Source organism: Eleginops maclovinus, chromosome 1 (genome assembly GCF_036324505.1).
Source record: "Eleginops maclovinus isolate JMC-PN-2008 ecotype Puerto Natales chromosome 1, JC_Emac_rtc_rv5, whole genome shotgun sequence".
In the NCBI taxonomy this organism is placed as follows: domain Eukaryota; kingdom Metazoa; phylum Chordata; class Actinopteri; order Perciformes; family Eleginopidae; genus Eleginops; species Eleginops maclovinus.
Window position 1 is genome coordinate 25,955,439 of NC_086349.1, and position 19,320 is coordinate 25,974,758.

At 39.9% G+C, this 19,320-nt stretch overlaps 1 protein-coding gene across 2 annotated transcripts in view; it reads left to right on the forward strand.

Moving 5' to 3' along the window:
- Positions 1-19,320, forward strand: part of sema3ga (sema domain, immunoglobulin domain (Ig), short basic domain, secreted, (semaphorin) 3Ga) — a 34,652-nt gene that overhangs the window by 9,795 nt on the left and 5,537 nt on the right. The window contains exons 1-11 of one of the 2 annotated variants that reach the window (XM_063876877.1): positions 569-955; positions 4,062-4,192; positions 13,946-14,106; positions 15,200-15,262; positions 15,369-15,488; positions 15,636-15,729; positions 16,750-16,869; positions 16,985-17,130; positions 17,895-18,009; positions 18,102-18,171; positions 19,061-19,205. In XM_063876877.1, coding sequence (XP_063732947.1) covers positions 4,087-4,192; positions 13,946-14,106; positions 15,200-15,262; positions 15,369-15,488; positions 15,636-15,729; positions 16,750-16,869; positions 16,985-17,130; positions 17,895-18,009; positions 18,102-18,171; positions 19,061-19,205 — 1,140 coding nt within the window. In that variant the 5' untranslated portion in view covers positions 569-955; positions 4,062-4,086. Of the gene's footprint in view, positions 1-568; positions 956-4,061; positions 4,193-13,945; positions 14,107-15,199; positions 15,263-15,368; positions 15,730-16,749; positions 16,870-16,984; positions 17,131-17,894; positions 18,010-18,101; positions 18,172-19,060; positions 19,206-19,320 lie in introns of those variants that run through there. The other variant, XM_063876800.1, reaches the window with a different exon arrangement.

The window sequence follows — 19,320 nt, forward strand, 5'->3', positions numbered from 1 at the left end:
TGTAACATTTTCACTCCTATTCCAAATAGTCTCATGCCCACAATGTGAACAAGAACATGTTTAGTATGTTTACGGTACGGAACATCAGTCGATGTGACATCCTGAAAACATACATTGTTAAATGAAATCTGTTTTCTTGCTATAATTTACCATATTGAATTTGTAAGATACCCCAAAATGTCCACCTCTAATAAGAACAGTTTGTGGCCGACAACACGTATAAGTATAGTTATTGGACTTTTGTATTTTTTACGCTGGATTTGTCTGAAAGCTGAAAATGTGTTTTGCATCAGCTAATGGAGCTCCTAATAAAATCCTAAAAGTCATATTTCCATCTGGTGCATTAAAAAAACATTAATCTACAACATGCCCATCACCATGCAATCTGAATTATTCATTTAAAATAAACTTTGCACGAGGAGAAGCTGCCATGGATGCATTTTGGAGCAGAGTGTGTTCCACTCACCAGCAGTGACAGGGTTAATCATACCCATATGGTGTACCAAGAGCTTTGGTCCAATGCTGCTGTGGGCCAACAGGAGAGGGGAGGCAGGGGGGGAGGCAGAGCAGAAGGGAGAGGACAGCGGGGTCTCACTCACTCCCCCAACACCTGCACCTGGTCACTAGATTCAGATAGGATCCGAGGAGTCACATCTCTGTTGCCATCCGCGCGTAAAGTTTATGCGTAAATGTTGCCTGGCAGAAATACCGTCGTCTGATTAAAGGCAGCTTTTCTCTTTCTCTCCCCCCTTTTCTCTCTCTCTACCCCCTCTCTCTTTCTCTTTGCAAACCTATCGGATTGTTTTATGCCTGCGCAGTGCCGCCGAGGGACATTTTCCAATCCGGCTCCGAGGCACGAAAAGCGGGGAACGCAGCTCTGACAACATCTCGCAAGTTTTCCTTTTTTCTTTCGATTTTTGGATCTACTTGTATCGAGAACAGAACCCCCCAAAAGGTAAGACATTTAACTTCTCTGTGGTTTTAACTTTTACCTCATGTGTGGTTACTCTCTCTAAGCGTCACATTTGTTCGGTTCCTATTTCTGGATGTTGAGTTCACAGGTAAGCGCGCACTCCTCCGCGGGGAAGGGAACTACTTCATTTGAATCCTGTAATTATTTTTATTTTTAAAGAGAAAAACACATGTTATTACAGCTGAACTTTAATCCGTCCTGCTGTACCCACCCTGTCAAAGGAGACGGAGAAATATCGTCATTCATAAAAATACCTCGAAATCAGATCGTAGAGAACATGGAGGCACATGATTATGTTTGAGATACTGATTTCAGAAATGTTTTAGGTGTTTAAATATGAATACTTGCACCTATTATCCTTTTGTATCCTTACTTTAATAGCAGTAAGTAACATGTTTTGGGTTTGTGATGTTCTTTGGATGATAATGAAGCCATTTTGCCTCATTTTTCTATAAAGAAATATTCAAATAACGACTTAAAATGTGTCTCTTGTGTATATATGGCCATATGCCCATTTAAAAATAAGGATTATGATTTGTTTAAATCAGTAAAATCATTTTTGGTGACGATTTTTATTTAAAAGAGCACTTTTTTAAAATCCCAAATGCTTCACACAGATAGAAACGATTGTCACAAATCATCCTCTGTTTGTATCATGTGAGCATTTATTTTATTCTTAAAGTCAAAGCGATGTTTGTGACTTATAACTGTGACTTATGAATGTGTCTGGACATCACTTTGATCCCCTATCTGATGGTGCATGTGCATTATAATGACTAACACTGCATACATTTATCAGAGAGTGTTTGATAGCAGGCATACAGATCAAGCTTGAGCAGATATATGTGATCCTGCCTGCAAGCCAAGGCGTTCCCACTGGCTTCTGTTTTTAATTCCTAACCCTTCAGCATGCCAGTTCCATCACTTTTAATGGGAACATATTGGAGCAAAATGTGTCAAACGTGAATTTATGCCTCATTGTGAAACTTAGATTTATCTCTAGTTTTTCTGCATGGATACCCCCTCCCTAAAAGCCCTCATTTTGAGGCTTATGCCACTGGGGGGGCTTGGCTGCATGTATGGCATGAGAAAAAAGAAAAGCCCATGGGATGGCTTATAGCCCGAGCAAAGCACACCTTCAGGGAGACAATTTAATGGATGTTGTGGACTCAGCTTTTAGTATTCATAATTTATACAGGATCCTCTCCAGCAAAGTGCAGATGCATAATGAATGCTTGAGTTAAGGTCTAACAGTTAGGCTACGTTTCAGCACCCCTAAACTGTCAGAAAGTGTTTCAGAGAGAGCTACCTGTTTCTTTGAACTGTCATGTTTTTCACACGTCAACTTCTGGGAGAAAGTCTGCTGTGCTTTGTTCAAAGACTGAGGCAGGGGTGCAGGGAATCACTGATGGGTTCAGAGGCTTTTTAAGTTTGGTTTTCTAGGAAAATATTGATTCAAGAGAAAGTAAGATAAGATAAGATGAAGTAGGGCTGGGTGATGTGGAGAAAATCCAATATTTTTTACAAAAAACCTCAATATGGATATTGTGACGGTATTTTAAAGGGATGCGCTTATAAAATATTTACACAGTGAAAGTTATGATGAATAATAATCAGTAATGTGAAATACAGAGTGCTGCAGGGGTGACATGTTTTTGTAGTGCGACACAGTTAGCATCTCCCCTGGTTCCCTACACAAAAAGCCAATGGGATTTCTCCATTGGCTTTTGGATTATTGCAGAAAATAATCTCTGTGTCAAACAAACGTTTATGGTACTAACATGTTTCATTCAGCAGGATAATCTCCACATTAACAACACATTATGCACAAAGAAGTAAAAAGCTAAAATTGGGCTATAAAGGAACTACAGCACGGTCACATGACTTCACGTCACCACCGCTAAGCTAAAGGAGGCTAATGTTGGGCTATAAAGGAACTACAGCACGGTCACATGACTTCACGTCACCACCGCTAAGCTAAAGGCGGCTAATGTTGGGCTATAAAGGAACTACAGCACGGTCACATGACTTCACGTCACCACCGCTAAGCTAAAGGCGGCTAACGTTGGGCTATAAAGGAACTACAGCACGGTCACATGACTTCACGTCACCACCGCTAAGCTAAAGGTGGCTAATGTTGGGCTATAAAGGAACTACAGCACGGTCACATGACTTCACGTCACCACCGCTAAGCTAAAGGCGGCTAATGTTGGGCTATAAAGGAACTACAGCACGGTCACATGACTTCATGTCACCACCGCTAAGCTAAAGGAGGCTAATGTTGGGCTATAAAGGAACTACAGCACGGTCACATGACTTCACGTCACCACCGCTAAGCTAAAGGCGGCTAATGTTGGGCTATAAAGGAACTACAGCACGGTCACATGACTTCACATCACCACCGCTAAGCTAAAGGCGGCTAATGTTGGGCTATAAAGGAACTACAGCACGGTCACATGACTTCACGTCACCACCGCTAAGCTAAAGGCGGCTAATGTTGGGCGTGATGACGTTTAGTCGCCTCCTTTAGACACTCGTTAGCAACTACTGTTTTAAAATTCACCAGTGGGTATTTATGACGTAGAATACACATTTCTTTAGCTTATTTCAGGCTAGCAACCAAAACCCCATTCAAAAACCATTGACTTCCAGACCAGGGGACAGGAAGTGCTGACTCTTTCCCAGGTTTAGGACTAAAGGGAAATAATAGAGCAGCATTGATAAAGTCTGCTAAATGTATAAAATGACTTCACTTTAATGCATCCTTTAAAAGATGAAGGTAAGAAGACAATCCTTTGTTCTTCTTTGGGACCTTCTCCACGTGTGCTGCGTTAGACAGTCTCAACACATCCCTCACTACATTTACACTTTAAATAAATAATAGGGCTGTCATATTTTCCAGAGCAGGTGTGAAGACTTGTTCTCTGCTGCCAAACTATACGTCTTGAAGGCTGCAGGCCAAACTTCTGATCAGAGACTTCAGAGAGAGAGAGAGCTCTCCTCTGTCCCTTCCTTCTTTTTCTGTCTCATATTTCTCACGGGGCTCTCTGTAATAATAGTTCATTCCTCTTTTCTTTTTTCGGTCCAGATTTAGATCTCTGTGGGCTACCTGCATGACTGTTACCATGACAGCCTGTACAGCCGCCCTCCTCCTGTTGGCCCTGAGTGTGTGCCGAGGCCTGCAGCAGTCGGCCCCGCGGATACGCCTCTCCTTCAAAGGTGAGCTCACACACATTAACCAAAACTCCTTGACTTCACCTCAGGGCCAGGCTGCAGGATGTGGAAAAAATAACTAATTGTGATTAGCCTTTAAAGGGGTCATATTTCTGTTCTGTGTCTCTCCTGGGACATATTTCCATGCTTTAATGTTCAGAAAGCTCTTTATGTTCTCATACTGCTGCTGCACCACCTCTTTTCACCCTCTGTCTGAAACCAGAGCCCAGTCTGCTCTGATTGGTTAGCTGGCCGGCTCTGTTGTGACTGATCAACCGCTCAGAGATGTCCCTCCCCTTAACCTATCACTCACAATGTTTTGGAGCGCTAGCCAATAGAAGAGCAGGGGAGAAAAATTCCCTCTGGATGGAACACACATTTAAGCCTCTGCAGACCATTTACATGCACTACAAACCTATATAACACCCAACAGGAAAGGGGAAAAAAGCTTGAAAGGGCCTCTTTAAACCTGGAAATGACCATATTTCATTTACCCAAGGTGATATATTTTCACAACAACAATAAAATATCAACATAATATTTGTATTTTCTGTCCAAATACCTCGATATGTAGTTTCACTTAAACATTTGTTTGTTTTAACTGCAAATGCTTCTAATGCAGGACAAGGTTCCTAAGCATGAAGACCCTGTGTGTTTAGGTCTTCCCAGTGTCCTTATCCTGTCAGATTTTTAAAAAGTGTACGTTTTGAATCAGAATTCATTGGGTTTTCTTCACAAAATGAATGAAATCGGCCTTAAGCGAACTGTATATTTGTGTAAAAGGTCATCTCCTGACTCTTGTGTGGGTTTGGCGACCTCCAAGTCGGGAACCTGTGCCCCGCGTCCCTTTGCTCTCACAGCCCTGGTAGTTTCCTCTTTATACGTATGTAAAGAACGTGCTTCCTGCCACATGTCAAACAGTGCAGCCGGGAAAACAAAAGGTGGATATTACGTGTGGTTGGTTACTGGTTGTGCCCTTCGACAATGGTTTCTCCCCACACCCTGAAACACACACACACACACACACACACACACACACACATACACACACACACACACACTGGAGCGTGAGTTGTCATCTATCCTATGTTTTTGATGTCTGACATGATGACACAGGAAGGAAACACCTGAAATGTGATCACTGGAGCTGAGCGATGTTTAAGAGCTTTTGGTTGAATGCTGCTTTTATAGCTTCTTTTTTATAGCTGTTTGGGATTTTCCCGTGTTCAGGTTACAAGCGTGGGGAAGACTGCCTTTGATCAAAACAATGCTGCATGATTACAGTTATCTTTGGGTTGGTGCACCTGCAGACACAACACACCTTAAACTGTATGTGAGAATTAAAGGTGTTACTTTATAGCATTTTTTAAAAAAGTGCTTTCATGTGGAGGGGAGTCACACTCCCCGGTCAGGTCTCGGCAGCGCCTTATCTTGTTCTGTGCCGCGGTGATTCAGCGAGAAATATTCAGGATTTTGTGCGATGTCAACATCTGACGCAGATTAGAGGTGGGCTAATCGTGAGATCTGTGGTCGGAGAGCCTGTTTTGAATTCCTCTCATCTTTGGAAGACAGAAAACAGCTGTCTACATGCTGTTCGGGGCGTCCATTTGTGAGGGGGTGATGCAGAGCGTTTTTATATGACCTTTAACACTAATCCCCTGGCAGTAAACAGCTTATACACGGCACAGTGGGGTGGTTTTTTGTGTGTGCAACAGGGATCACAAACTAGCAGTCTGACCAATTACACAAGTCGGGTCTTGAACTTGATCACGTCCGCCTGCTTTCGTGTAAGATGCAGGAATTCACATCTGTAGAAAAGTCTCCCTGACGAATTCAGGTGGGAGAAGTACTCGAGTAAAAAAAAAAAAAAGTAAAGTAGTACACAGGTCTTGTACTCGAGTAAAAGTAGAAGTACTCAGATCTTGAACTCGAGTAAAAGTAGAAGTACACAGATCTCGTACTTGAGTAAAAGTAGAAGTACTCAGATCTTGAACTCGAGTAAAAGTAGAAGTACTCAGATCTCGTACTTGAGTAAAAGTAGAAGTACTCAGATCTTGTACTCGAGTAAAAGTAGAAGTACTCAGATCTCGTACTTGAGTAAAAGTGAAGTACACAGATCTCGTACTTGAGTAAAAGTAGAAGTACTCAGATCTTGAACTCGAGTAAAAGTAGAAGTACTCAGATCTCGTACTTGAGTAAAAGTAGAAGTACTCAGATCTTGTACTCGAGTAAAAGTAGAAGTACTCAGATCTCGTACTTGAGTAAAAGTAGAAGTACACAGATCTCGTACTTGAGTAAAAGTAGAAGTACTCAGATCTTGAACTCGAGTAAAGTAGAAGTACTCAGATCTCGTACTTGAGTAAAGTAGAAGTACTCAGATCTTGTACTTGAGTAAAAGTAGAAGTACTCAGATCTCGTACTTGAGTAAAAGTAGAAGTACTCAGATCCTGTACTTGAGTTAAAGTAGAAGTACTCAGGTCTTGTACTTGAGTAAAGTAGAAATACTCAGATCTTGTACTCAGTAAAAGTAGAAGTACTCAGGTCTTGTACTTGAGTAAAGTAGAAGTACTCAGATCTTGTACTTGAGTAAAGTAGAAGTACTCAGATCTTGTACTTGAGTAAAGTAGAAGTACTCAGGTCTTGTACTTGAGTAAAGTAGAAGTACTCAGATCTTGTACTTGAGTAAAAGTAGAAGTACTCAGATCTCGTAATTGAGTAAAAGTAGAAGTACTCAGATCGTGTACTTGAGTTAAAGTAGAAGTACTCAGATCCTGTACTTGAGTTAAAGTAGAAGTACTCAGATCTTGTACTTGAGTAAAGTAGAAGTACTCAGATCTCGTAATTGAGTAAAAGTAGAAGTACTCAGATCTCGTAATTGAGTAAAAGTAGAAGTACTCAGATCGTGTACTTGAGTTAAAGTAGAAGTACTCAGATCCTGTACTTGAGTAAAGTAGAAGTACTCAGGTCTTGTACTTGAGTAAAAGTAGAAGTACTCAGATCTCGTACTTGAGTAAAAGTAGAAGTACTCAGATCGTGTACTTGAGTTAAAGTAGAAGTACTCAGATCCTGTACTTGAGTAAAGTAGAAGTACTCAGATCGTGTACTTGAGTTAAAGTAGAAGTACTCAGGTCTTGTACTTGAGTAAAAGTAGAAGTACTCAGATCGTGTACTTGAGTTAAAGTAGAAGTACTCAGATCCTGTACTTGAGTAAAGTAGAAGTACTCAGGTCTTGTACTTGAGTAAAAGTAGAAGTACTCAGATCTCGTACTTGAGTAAAAGTAGAAGTACTCAGATCGTGTACTTGAGTAAAAGTAGAAGTACTCAGATCGTGTACTTGAGTTAAAGTAGAAGTACTCAGATCGTGTTCTTGAGTAAAGTAGAAGTACCAGAGTGTAGGAATACTCTGTCACAGTGAAAGTATTCTAAATGTTCCTCCAGTAAAAGTAGAAGTACTCAGGTCTTGTACTTGAGTAAAGTAGAAGTACTCAGATCTTGTACTTGAGTAAAGTAGAAGTACTCAGATCTTGTACTTGAGTAAAGTAGAAGTACTCAGGTCTTGTACTTGAGTAAAGTAGAAGTACCAGAGTGTAGGAATACTCTGTCACAGTAAAAGTATTCTAAATGTTCCTCCAGTGAAAGTAGAAAGTACTCTCCTCTAAATGTACTTAAAGTAGCGACAGTAAAAGTAGTCATTGTCTGATTGGTCCATTTCAGAATAATATCTCTGATATGTTTTATAATGATTGATCATTAAAGTGTTCTCAGAGCTGGTAAAGGTGCAGCTAGTTTGAATGGCTTTGTATACTGCAGGGTAGCTGCTGGATTTACTGCAGGTGAACTAAAGTCTGATTTAAGAGCTGATTGTATTTACCATCATTCATCCTAATCTCCCCGGCAACTAAATAAAAGTAGTGGAGTAAGTACAAATTAGTATCAAATGTAAACACTCACGTAAGGTACAATTATCAGCACTATTGCTACATTTCTTTGAGGTTTCTAAACATTTATCAGCCTGTTTCCAAGCGTCCCCTCCCCCTAACTCCAACCCAAATAGGAGGAAAGTTGGATTTACTCCCCGACTGTTTTCTGCCACTCGGAGGATTTATTGTTCATTGTTTGTGACACGGAGTCTCTTTGTTCCCCCGAGGCGCCCGGGGAGGAGGACATGTGACTCTTCTCAGAGCCCCGGCCTGAGTGACAGTCCGGAGGCCTGCAGAGGAGACGTTTTGTTTCCTCCGCTGCTGGGAAGTTGTGTCACTAACACAGACTCTACGGGGGACGGAGGGGCTGGGTAGAGTTAGTCAGCATTGCTAGAGAGCAGAACTGAAACCAGAGACACACTCACACATGCACTCTGAAGATATGTAGCACGGGGCTTTAGAAAATATATCTTATTGGCATTAATTGGACTGATGTTGCAATTGGGATATGGATCTAGATATTGGATCGTTTTTTAATATCATTGATATATCATCCAACGCAAAATATTCCCAGTTTGGGATAAATAAAGTACTTCTGATTCTGATTTCTGATCCAAGTGGGTGTTTTTAAGAGGTGTTCTACCCAAAATGTATGTTTTATCAAGTCTGTGGAATACCGTTTGTAGGCTGGAGCTCCACAATAATTCCCTTAAAGCTGTATTTAACACAAATGTAGTCTTCAAAGAGGCCTTATTATGCTGCTTCCCTTTCCTGTAGTGTGTTCTTTAGGTTTTAGTGCACGTAAATGGTCTGCAAAGGCTGAAAACCCTGCGATCCGTCCAGAGGGACTTCCTCTCCCTGCCTGAAACGCCTCCATTGGACTCCTCTGTTTTCTTCTCGAACACAGTGACATCACTATAGAACACTCGTGCTTCTATTGGCTAGCACTCCAAGACATTGTATAGTCTAAGGAGGAGGGACATCTCTAAGCGGCTGACCAATCACAGCCGACTGGGCTCTGATTGATCAAATCTACAAATTGATAAGTAGTCACAATCGTGTTAGTGTTAGTCGACTCACTTAAGAGGTTGAATTACTCCCAAGACACTTCTCAGCACATCTCTGTAAAGAAAATGTATTCTTGTGTATTCTTTGTGCTGAAAGAGTCTTTTCCAGATCTTCCAGATAGTTTTACTCCTTGATTGGTCGACAGAGACGAGAGCCTCTTTAGTCCAGGGAAGACCATGAAGAAGCATCTCATTCATGCCCCTCGGTGCTGTCGTCAGATCTCTCATACTTGAGATTTTCCTGCGACTAAACGGCCTCGGTGACGGTATGCAGTGGAGCTGTAACCTGAGAGCTTGTAGTAGCTCCATTCTTTGATCGTGTGTCCGTCCCCGTGTTTCCCCGCCGCTGTCAGAATGCTGTCAGGGGATAAGTGTTTCTGAATGTTTACCAGATGACGGCAGTACATTGTTTGCTATTTCTGGAGATTGGAGACATGTATAGGGGTGTGGTGTTTCCACTTTTAGCCCCGTGCAGTGGATCCACTCTGGCCCAGTGGCGCTTGTTATCCTGTGTTTACCTCTCGGGGAACAGAACCGGACCTCATTCCTCCCCCTCACAAAAAAATCAGAGGCTCCATCCTCGTGTCGTCCGGAGATCCGATTGCGCGGTTTATTTTAGTTCGGCACCTTGACTGCATCCTGTTAACATTGACCTCAAAAAGGAAGATGGCAGGCGCTTTGATGTAAATAAAGATTGGGCTTCCTCCTGAATCCCTGTAAGCCGGCTGCTGACGCTCTCTGGGAGCATTTGTCAATGCGTAAGCCGGCTGTCTCTAGCATGCCTCGCTGTGTGTCCCAGTGTGTGTGTGCATATCAGAAGCACAATACCTTCTTACTCTGGGTTTGAACTGGGGTTATGACATGCTTCATTTAGAATTCAGATAAAATGAGTTAAAAAATAAGGACTAATCGTCTGTCAACATCATTCTTATTTATTTATTTCATTTACAGAGACAGTTGTTTTTCATCCATGGGACCCTAAGTAAATGCAGTCAGTAAAAACGTGCAACGTAGAGAAGTTAAAATAAGAGTGAGCAGTACAACAATACAATAATATGCATATTTATTTTGGAGGTTAAAGTAAAAGGTCCAATAAAATATAAATATAATCAGAAAATCTTTATGGTCATCATACTTTTGTTTAATATGTATAAATATAATACGTTGTGTTCAGTGGCGGCTGGTGGAGTTTTCTCCAGGGGGGGCTATAAAAAAGAAAGCATGCATACATGTACTAAGGTATCAAACGAGTGTATTTACATAAATGAAAACAACATTATAGATAGATAGATAGAAGTGCAAAGAGAAACAAGTGCGATATATAGAGTATGTACAGTATATGCAGTTCAGAGTGATTATGTAAAGATAAGGGCAGTATAAAGAGGTGGGAATAATTGGCATAGTATAAACAGATGTAGTATGAACAAATATACAGATGTGCTATATTACTATACAGAGGGCCAATATACATATATAATACATGTCTATCTATCTATATCTATCTCTATCTCTATATATTTAAATAATGTATATCATATATAACATGGACGATACACATACTTTATGACAGAAGGCTGTGACGTCACCCCCGCCGCCAAATCCAGCTGCATTCAGCTCGGGGCGCAGGAGAGGTGCGCCCCAACATCGTCCTATCTCTTGTATTGAAGAGGAGCTACTGCGCATGTACAACTTTTAACGAGAGTCTATGGGCAAAGATTCCTGCGCCTCAGGGCGGAAATACGTCACCAATCAGACAATGTCAACGAACGAAACAACTTTACTCATCATTAACTATGAAATATTTATCTTGCACATCTAAAAACATATATACATATATTTCAAAATATCTTTATTTTATTATTTCATTTTAATTTAAACATTTTTATGTCTTATTCAAGGACATGTGGTGAGAGGTGAGTGGTGGGGGCGGCGCCCTAGCGCACTCTATTGGCCAGCCGCCACTGGTTGTGTTCTCACTGCTGTAATAGAAACACACACAAATAAATAAAAGCAAGATAATCATGAATGAAATGTCAGTTCACACATTTACAGACTTTAAAAGTGTAATGTACAAAACTACAACAGTTTAAATATAACTTTGAGTTTAGAAAATAGATGCTAAAAGTTACTATCTCAGGGAATTTAGCCTTAGCAGACCATTTACATGCACACAAACCTACATAACACACTGCAGGAAAGGTAACAGGGCCTCTTTAAAGACTACATTTGTGTTAAATACAATTTTGAACGAAGTATTTTGGAGCTCCGGTCTACAAACGGTATTCTACAGACTTGATAAAACATCATAAAAACACCAGCTTAGATGATACTTCAATGCATACATATTTATAAATACCTGTGGTTAGTCTTTAAGAGGTGGAGGTGTGTGTTGTGGTGTGTTCTGTGGCTGGACAGGGATGGGAGGAATGGAGCCATTAGAAAAAAGCTGTTAGTGCGTGACTCTATGAATATAACACCTGCAGAATAAGTCAGAATATACTATAATAAACCAAAACATCAGAATTCCTTAACCGGTCCCACAGAGAGAGTACTGATACAGACAAAATACAACAGTATCAAAGCAATATTTACTAATTTAGTGAAGTTAACAGTATTCAGTAAGCGAACACACACACTAAATAAGGAACATCAGTATAGAAACATGTGTGAAACGAGTAATGAATCTACTGCAGAGACACAGCAGTAAATGCTACGTTACCCATTGTATATATTCCACAGTTTTATGACAGCATTGCTGTTACAGGTGTTCTGAAGTGCAAAGCCAGAAGTAAAATGTAAACATATACACATATTGCACAACAGTTGTGTTTGGGGGTCTACCAGAGGGAGAATTGTACCTTATCCAAGTGTGTTTCAAAGGCACTAAGATTAAATGAAATGTTGATTTACCGATTTATACACATATATAGACTTCAAAAATATAATATACACATCTACAAAAGCTTAAATATAACTGTGTGTTCAAAAAAAGATGTTAAAAGTGACCGTCGATGCTTAAAAAAATAGGCATAGGGGGTTTGTCTTAAACCGAATTGTAAATATAAAATCAACAAGTTAGAATAATAGACCAACATCTGACTCAAGAATATACAAACTCTTGGCTTCTATCACACTACTTTATACCTACTACTCTTATTTCTTAAATGCTGTTACTGGTACTGAATGTGTGTTTTGTTAATTGTAATTTCTTTCTTCATCTTTAATATTTATTGCATGCTTTTGAATTTTTTATGAAGCGAATTTTGGCTTTTTTTTTTAGCAGGAACGATGATAATTTCGCCCCTGTGGGACGAATAAGAGGATGCTGTTTCTGAGCATGGAATACTATATTATCCGAGTGTGCAAACCTGCAGAAGTGTTTTAATTCAAAGTAAATGAATGGTAGAGTATAAACTGGCCAAAAATAATGGAAGGAAAGTGGAAAGTAAGGTAACCTCTGCAAAACCTCCTCCCATTATTCCCTCGACGCCTCTAACATGTTCCATCGCTGACTCGGATGAACTCACGGTCCCCTGAGCATCGCTTCCCCTCTACAAAATGTGTGCCACTGATTAAATATAACTCAGCTTTTTAAGAAACATATTCGCTTTTAAGGTCTCAATATTTCATGCGTCCTGACCGGCTGATTGGGTTTAAGGCGCCACATGCCTGGTGGAGTTAGCGGTGGAGAGCCGGCCGGGTCCCTCAGGAGACACGGTCAGCGCTGCTCGGAGTTAATTCAGGAGATCAGGATTGTGTTCAGCCGAGCGCGGCCTGTCAGGGCACGCTGCGGTGGGAAACGTCGCTCCCTTTTTCTTTCTTGTTCTCCTGAAAGCTTTGATTGAACCATTTTCATCTGCCGCGAGACAAATGGACGCAGCATGTCCCCTCGTGTCTTTTAATGATTCCAGTCAACATCTTAAAGCACAGAGAAACATCTGTGGGGGAATTGACCACTTTTCTGGCACAAGGACTTACTCCACCATCATCAATCAAACCCTTAATAATTCAGAGTTAATGTCCTATCAATTATTATATATTTTCTTATACTTGTTTTTATTTTTAAAAATCATTTAATGGATAAACATATTTTTATTAGATAATTTATTGTCCATTTGACTTTATCTTTGTATGTTTATTCCACTTTTATTTGTTTTCCTTTTCAATTTATTATATTTTCATTTTATTTTATGATTTTTTGGGACATTTTATTGTAACCATTTATGTAAATATCAATATCTTTATTTCTTATATTTTTATTGTTCATTTTTACAAACATTTTAATTCTATTTTATTTGACTCTTTTGATATATATTTTTATGCTGTTGATATATACTGTATACATCAGAATCATTTATTCATCCCATTGACGTTTGGTTTTGCTCCAGTTTGAAATGAAAACAATGAAAGATGAATAAAATAAATCATAGAAATATGCACGTAAACATAAAAAGTGAAAGTAATTATGTGCAATAAAAAAATTAAATCAAACAAAGATAATCGTATTAACATCAAAATCCACCTAAAATGTCCAGTAAAAGATCAAATAAAATGGAACAAAAATATTTATAAAAGCGTAAAAGGTCAAAAATGCACTTTGTACCAAAATATTAATGTTCTTAATTATCATTTTCAACTCATGTGCAACTCCTTTTTAATCTGCTGCTGGAAATGTCCCAACTGTGGGGTCAATACAATACTTCAAATCCAACCCAACCTCCCTCTGCTGTTGGTTTTCCAAATGTTGAAGATGTGTTTCCCTCGTCTCACAGAGCTGATGGACACCAGGGCGGCGCGGCCCTTCAGTTTCTCCTTCAACACCAGCGACTACCGCATCCTGCTGATGGACCAGGACCAGGGCCGGCTGTACCTGGGCAGCCGCGAGTACCTGGTGGCTCTGGACATGCACAACGTCAACAAGGAGCCGCTCATTGTGCGTATAAATCTCTCACCAGCTCGAGTTTCCTTTAACCCAGAAAACGATGTGCAAAGAGTTACTCCTGTATTTTTGGACCCTATTTTTCCCAATAAACTTCACCATTGACTTCCACCAACAAGCAAAATGACACAACACTGTTTCATACTGTCATTCGTCCAAAAAATTGACAGTATGAAGTTTACTCAAATATATGACCGTAAACTAACCCAGTTGATTATTTATTTTACTCAATTACTTTGTATATTCAAGGTTTTCTGAATGCTTGAATATGCAAATGATATCTAATTGAACTGGAGGATTCAAATGAAATCATCCCACATGTACACGGCACCACACACAGTGACATCTAGGGCAGTGTGGGGGGTCCGGTGCCTTGCTAAAGGGCAACTAGATTTGGTAAAGAGGTAAACTGTCACCTATTAATACTAATACACCACTGTAAATATTTTATTATACAAGTTATGTTTCATCTTGTGTTTCTATAAATGTCTGTTTGCTATTTAATTAAATTATTTAATGGATATACATATTTTTATTTTGATATGTTATTTGCAATTTTACTTTCTTATAATATTTATTATTCTATGTTCTTTTATTATTTATTGCACATTTGTACTTTAACATGTAATGGTTTAATAAATATTAGATTTTATTTTATGATTTATTTACTTCAACCTCCTGTTTATTTAAATATTTTCATTTTATTTGATGACTTTTGGACATTTTATTGTCAATATTTAAATGAATATAAAAATCTTGAGTTCTTATTTTTTGATTGTTGATTTTTGCTTTAACTTTTTAAATTATAAATAAACATTTTAATTCTATTTATTTTACTTTACGGATATAACATGTTCTACTGTTGATACCTTCTGAATATATCAGAATCAAATCAAATATATCTCTCGAAGTACCAGTCCAAACTTTGTACTTGATCCGATGCAGGAGTTGAACTCACGACCCTGTGGTTGCCAAAACAAATCCCTTCCCTAGAATCTGATGCTTACTTTAGGTGCATGAATATAAATATGTGTCGCCATACCTCTCTTAATGCAAGGATCCTGTTTTCTGTTTTCCAAACACACAGATCCACTGGCCGGCGTCTGCGAAGAGAAAGGGAGAGTGCCAGATGACGGGAAAGGGAAGACAGGTGGGATCATGTTTTCAACATCCTGTTCTTTCTCACATCTCTGTCGCTCTGCTTTCAGGACGATACAATGTCTGCTATTCAACTCGTCTTGCTCCTCTTTGTCCAGGGTGAATGTGCCAACTTTGTGCGTATGATCGAGCCGTGGAACCGCACCCACCTGTACACCTGCGGCACGGGGGCGTACCAACCCATCTGCACGTTCATCAACAGAGGCTGGAGGGCGGAGGTGAACATCTCCCCTGAGTGGGGCTTACAGCGGTGGCGTCCTGCTAAATATTTCAGCACTACAAACTGGGACACTGATTTGTTTGTGATTTTCCCCCGCTGCTCCCATGTGACGATTTTCTATGTTCATGCATCCTCTCCTCTGCAGGACTACCTGTTCAGGCTGGTGCCCGGCTACGTGGATTCAGGGAAGGGAAAATGTTCCTACGATCCGAAACAGGAGAACATCGCAGTCCTGATCAGTAAGACTTCATTGAATTGATTTATTTAAAAGAACTTGTTTCTGTATGAAGCACTTCATGTTAGGCTTATTAAATGTTCTCTAGCAAGGACGGGAGGAAGGGATGAAGGGAGGGATGGATGTAGGGATTTAGGGAGGAGGGGTAAAGGGATGTTCAGAGGGAGGGGAAATTGGATACATTATTATTATATCTGTGATTGAGGGAGGTAGGAAGAGATGTAGGGAGGGCGGAATGGAGGGAGTGAAAGATGTGGACAGGGCTATAGGAGGGAGAGGGAGAGAGGGATGCAGGTTAGAGTGGAAGTAGTGTTGGTGGATGTAAGGAGGAAGGGACGTGGGAAGGAGGGAATTAATTGTTAAATAGATGTAGGGAGGCAAGGGTGAAGGGATGTAGGGATTTAGGGAGGCAAGGGTGAAGGGATGTAAGGAGGAAAGGATGAAGGGATGTAGGGAGGCAAGGGTGAAGGGATGTAGGGATTTAGGGAGGCAAGGATGAAGGGATGGAGGGATTATTAATGACGGCTCAAAGGGATGTAGGGAGGCAAAGATACATGCATGGAGGGAGGGAGGGATGGAGGGTTGAAGGAATGGTGGGAGATATTAACAGGTGTAGAGAGAAAGGGATGCAGAGTCGAGGGAAGTAGGGATGAAGGGATGTATAAATCAATGATCATAGGAATGGAGGGGTAAGGGGATATAGGGAGGGAAGTTTGAAGGGATGTAGGAAAGTAGCAATGAAGGGAGGGAAGGGATGACTAGATAAAGGGATGTAGGGAGAAATGTAGGGAGGAAGGGATGAATGGAAGTGAAAGGAAGGGAGGGTCTTAAAATCTGAGACAAACGAGGCTGGATGTGTTGACCGGGTAGAAGGAACGCAATCTGAGATACTTTCAGGATTTCTTTGCTGTTTTGAGTTTCTATCTTCCTGGTCGTTTGATACAACTTTTGGGGAAAAAGCTCAAAACCTTCCTTAGAATCAAACAGTCTCCCCTCTCTCTTCTCTCCTCGCCCCCCTGTGCAGACGGTAACCTGTACGCAGGTGTCCACATCGACTTCATGAGCACAGACGCCGCTCTGTTCAGGACGATGGGAGGCAGGACGGCCATCAGGACGGAGCAGTACGACTCCAGGTGGCTGAACGGTGAGTCAGTGTGGGTGTGAGGAGGTAAACGTCTCTGATTACAGGTTCCCGCTCCGTGTATTTGACAACCACTTGCCTCAATCCCTCCTGTGCTTATCTTGTTTTTATTCCTCAGAGCCGGTGTTTGTTCAGATCCAGCAGATCCCTGACAGCGCAGAAAGAAACGACGACAAGCTTTACTTCTTTTTCCGTGAGAAGAGTCTAGACTCGAGCGGGGGGGCGAGCCCCAGCGTACTGGCCCGAGTGGGGAGGGTGTGTCTGGTGAGTTTAGTTGAATATGTTGTGTATGCAGGGTTTATTCTTACTTTAAATCTGTCGTTGTGGTTTGTTTAGGATCTTCCCTTTTAGTATGATTAGTATTTATAGGAATTTTCATTTATTTTAGGTCCATTAGTTTATATTTTTGGGGATTTCTTTTGATTAAAATACAATTTGTGTCAGGAAACATTTATTTTTTATTGTTTACATTATTTATCAAATCCTCTTATATTATTTATATTATTATTATTTTAAATTGATTATTATTATATTAGCTAGGGTTGCTTTTTATTTATATATTTTTTATTAAAGAAAATCACGTGAAAATATGAATAAAGTGCATAAATATTCACTTATTTAAAACGTTCACTGTTTATTATGTTTGATCATCTCCCCTTAATATTATGGATAATAATAATATAAATATCTATTTATTTTGATTGTATAAGTATATTTATTTTTGGGCTTATTTTATTTTTATTGATTTTCTTCATGTTAAAAAATATATGAATAAATACAAAGTTTTAAAAAATCGTGTTTTTATTTTACCATAAAATCTCTTAATATCATTAAATTATTTTATGTATTAATTATATTATCTTTGCTTTTTTAAATTAATGTATTCATTTTTTTCCTCTCCGATTCAAGGCATCTATTGTGGTTAATTCATGCTATATGTATTATATTTTTTATTATGAAAGGACATTTACAGACAACATAAGTCAGTACATATGCAGCCTTGTGATCCAATCTCCCTTCCTGTCCAGAATGATGAAGGAGGCCAGAAGTCGCTGGTGAACCGCTGGACGACGTTCCTGAAAGCTCGCCTCATCTGCTCGGTGATCGGAGAGGACGGAGTGGAGACGAGATTCGATGAACTACGTGAGGCCACGAGAAAATAAACTTTACACTGAATGCGTTTTTTAAATCACAGCTGCTTTTAGACCTGTCATTGTTTGTGCATCCTCTTCCAGGCGACGTGTTTATTCAGCCCACACAGGATGAGCGGAACCCCACGGTGTACGCTCTGTTCACCACAGCGGGGTGAGGCTTTTTCATGTTTAATAAGCAGTTTTTGGGGGGGAATTTTCATGCTGGGATATTTTCATACTGGGGAAAATAGATAAATAACTAGAATGGATTAAATAAAAATGGAGAAAGAAACTACAACGCTTGAGGAATCTGTTTGGGAGGGAGGTTTATTACCTCTCCTAAGAAAGCCTTTTTTTAGTTGAGGGAGAAACATGGTCCCAGGGTTCCCTTGACCTCTCACCTCAATATATCTGAATGAAAATGGGTTCTATAGATACCCCTGAGTCTCCCTTTTACAGACCTGCCCACTTTATGCTAATCACATGCAGTCTGGGGTAGAAAACATGCAGTTCTTTGAATGCAGCCCTAACATGTTATTTTCCCCCAGTCTAAAGATTGTGTGTGTCAGTATTTCTGCACACCAAGGTCCCTAAACGGTGTTGGAATTGCATTGATTGGGCATCGTTGAAATGCTGAGAGTGTTGTGGCTTTAATAAGCTCAGTTGTTTTCCTCTGAGATCATGTTAGGCCCTTATAGTAGACGTTTCATTGTGGTTATCCCATGTTTTGAAAGTGAAATAAAACAAGCTGGTGTGACCTCTAGGAGAATCACAGCCTCATGAAACTTTACAAACAGAGACTACAGATTTAGAGAATTCAGAAGAGGTTTGGCTTTCATAAGTATATTGACGTTAAAGAATCTCTGAGCAGTTTCCAGGACAGAAGCACTCACCATTTACTTTCAGAACAATCCAATTTATGCAGAAATTTCCCAAAACAGAATTCCAAACGTATAATAAAAATATGAATCACATTTTCACTTTATTAGGGAATATTTGAAAACATCTGTTACATTTTTAAGTGAGCAACGTTTTTATGTGTTGTTCTGTTTCTGCTGCAGCTCTGTGTTTAAGGGCTCGGCGGTCTGCGTTTACTCGATGGCCGACATCCGCAACGTCTTCAATGGACCGTTCGCCCACAAACACGGACACAACTACCAATGGACGGAGTACACTGGGAAGATTCCCTACCCACGGCCTGGAACTGTACGTGTTTCATTTTATTTATTTAATTTTAATTTCTGTCAATATTATTATTATTATTATTTATAGGAATTTTAATTTCTGTCAATATTATTATTATTATTATTTATAGGAATTT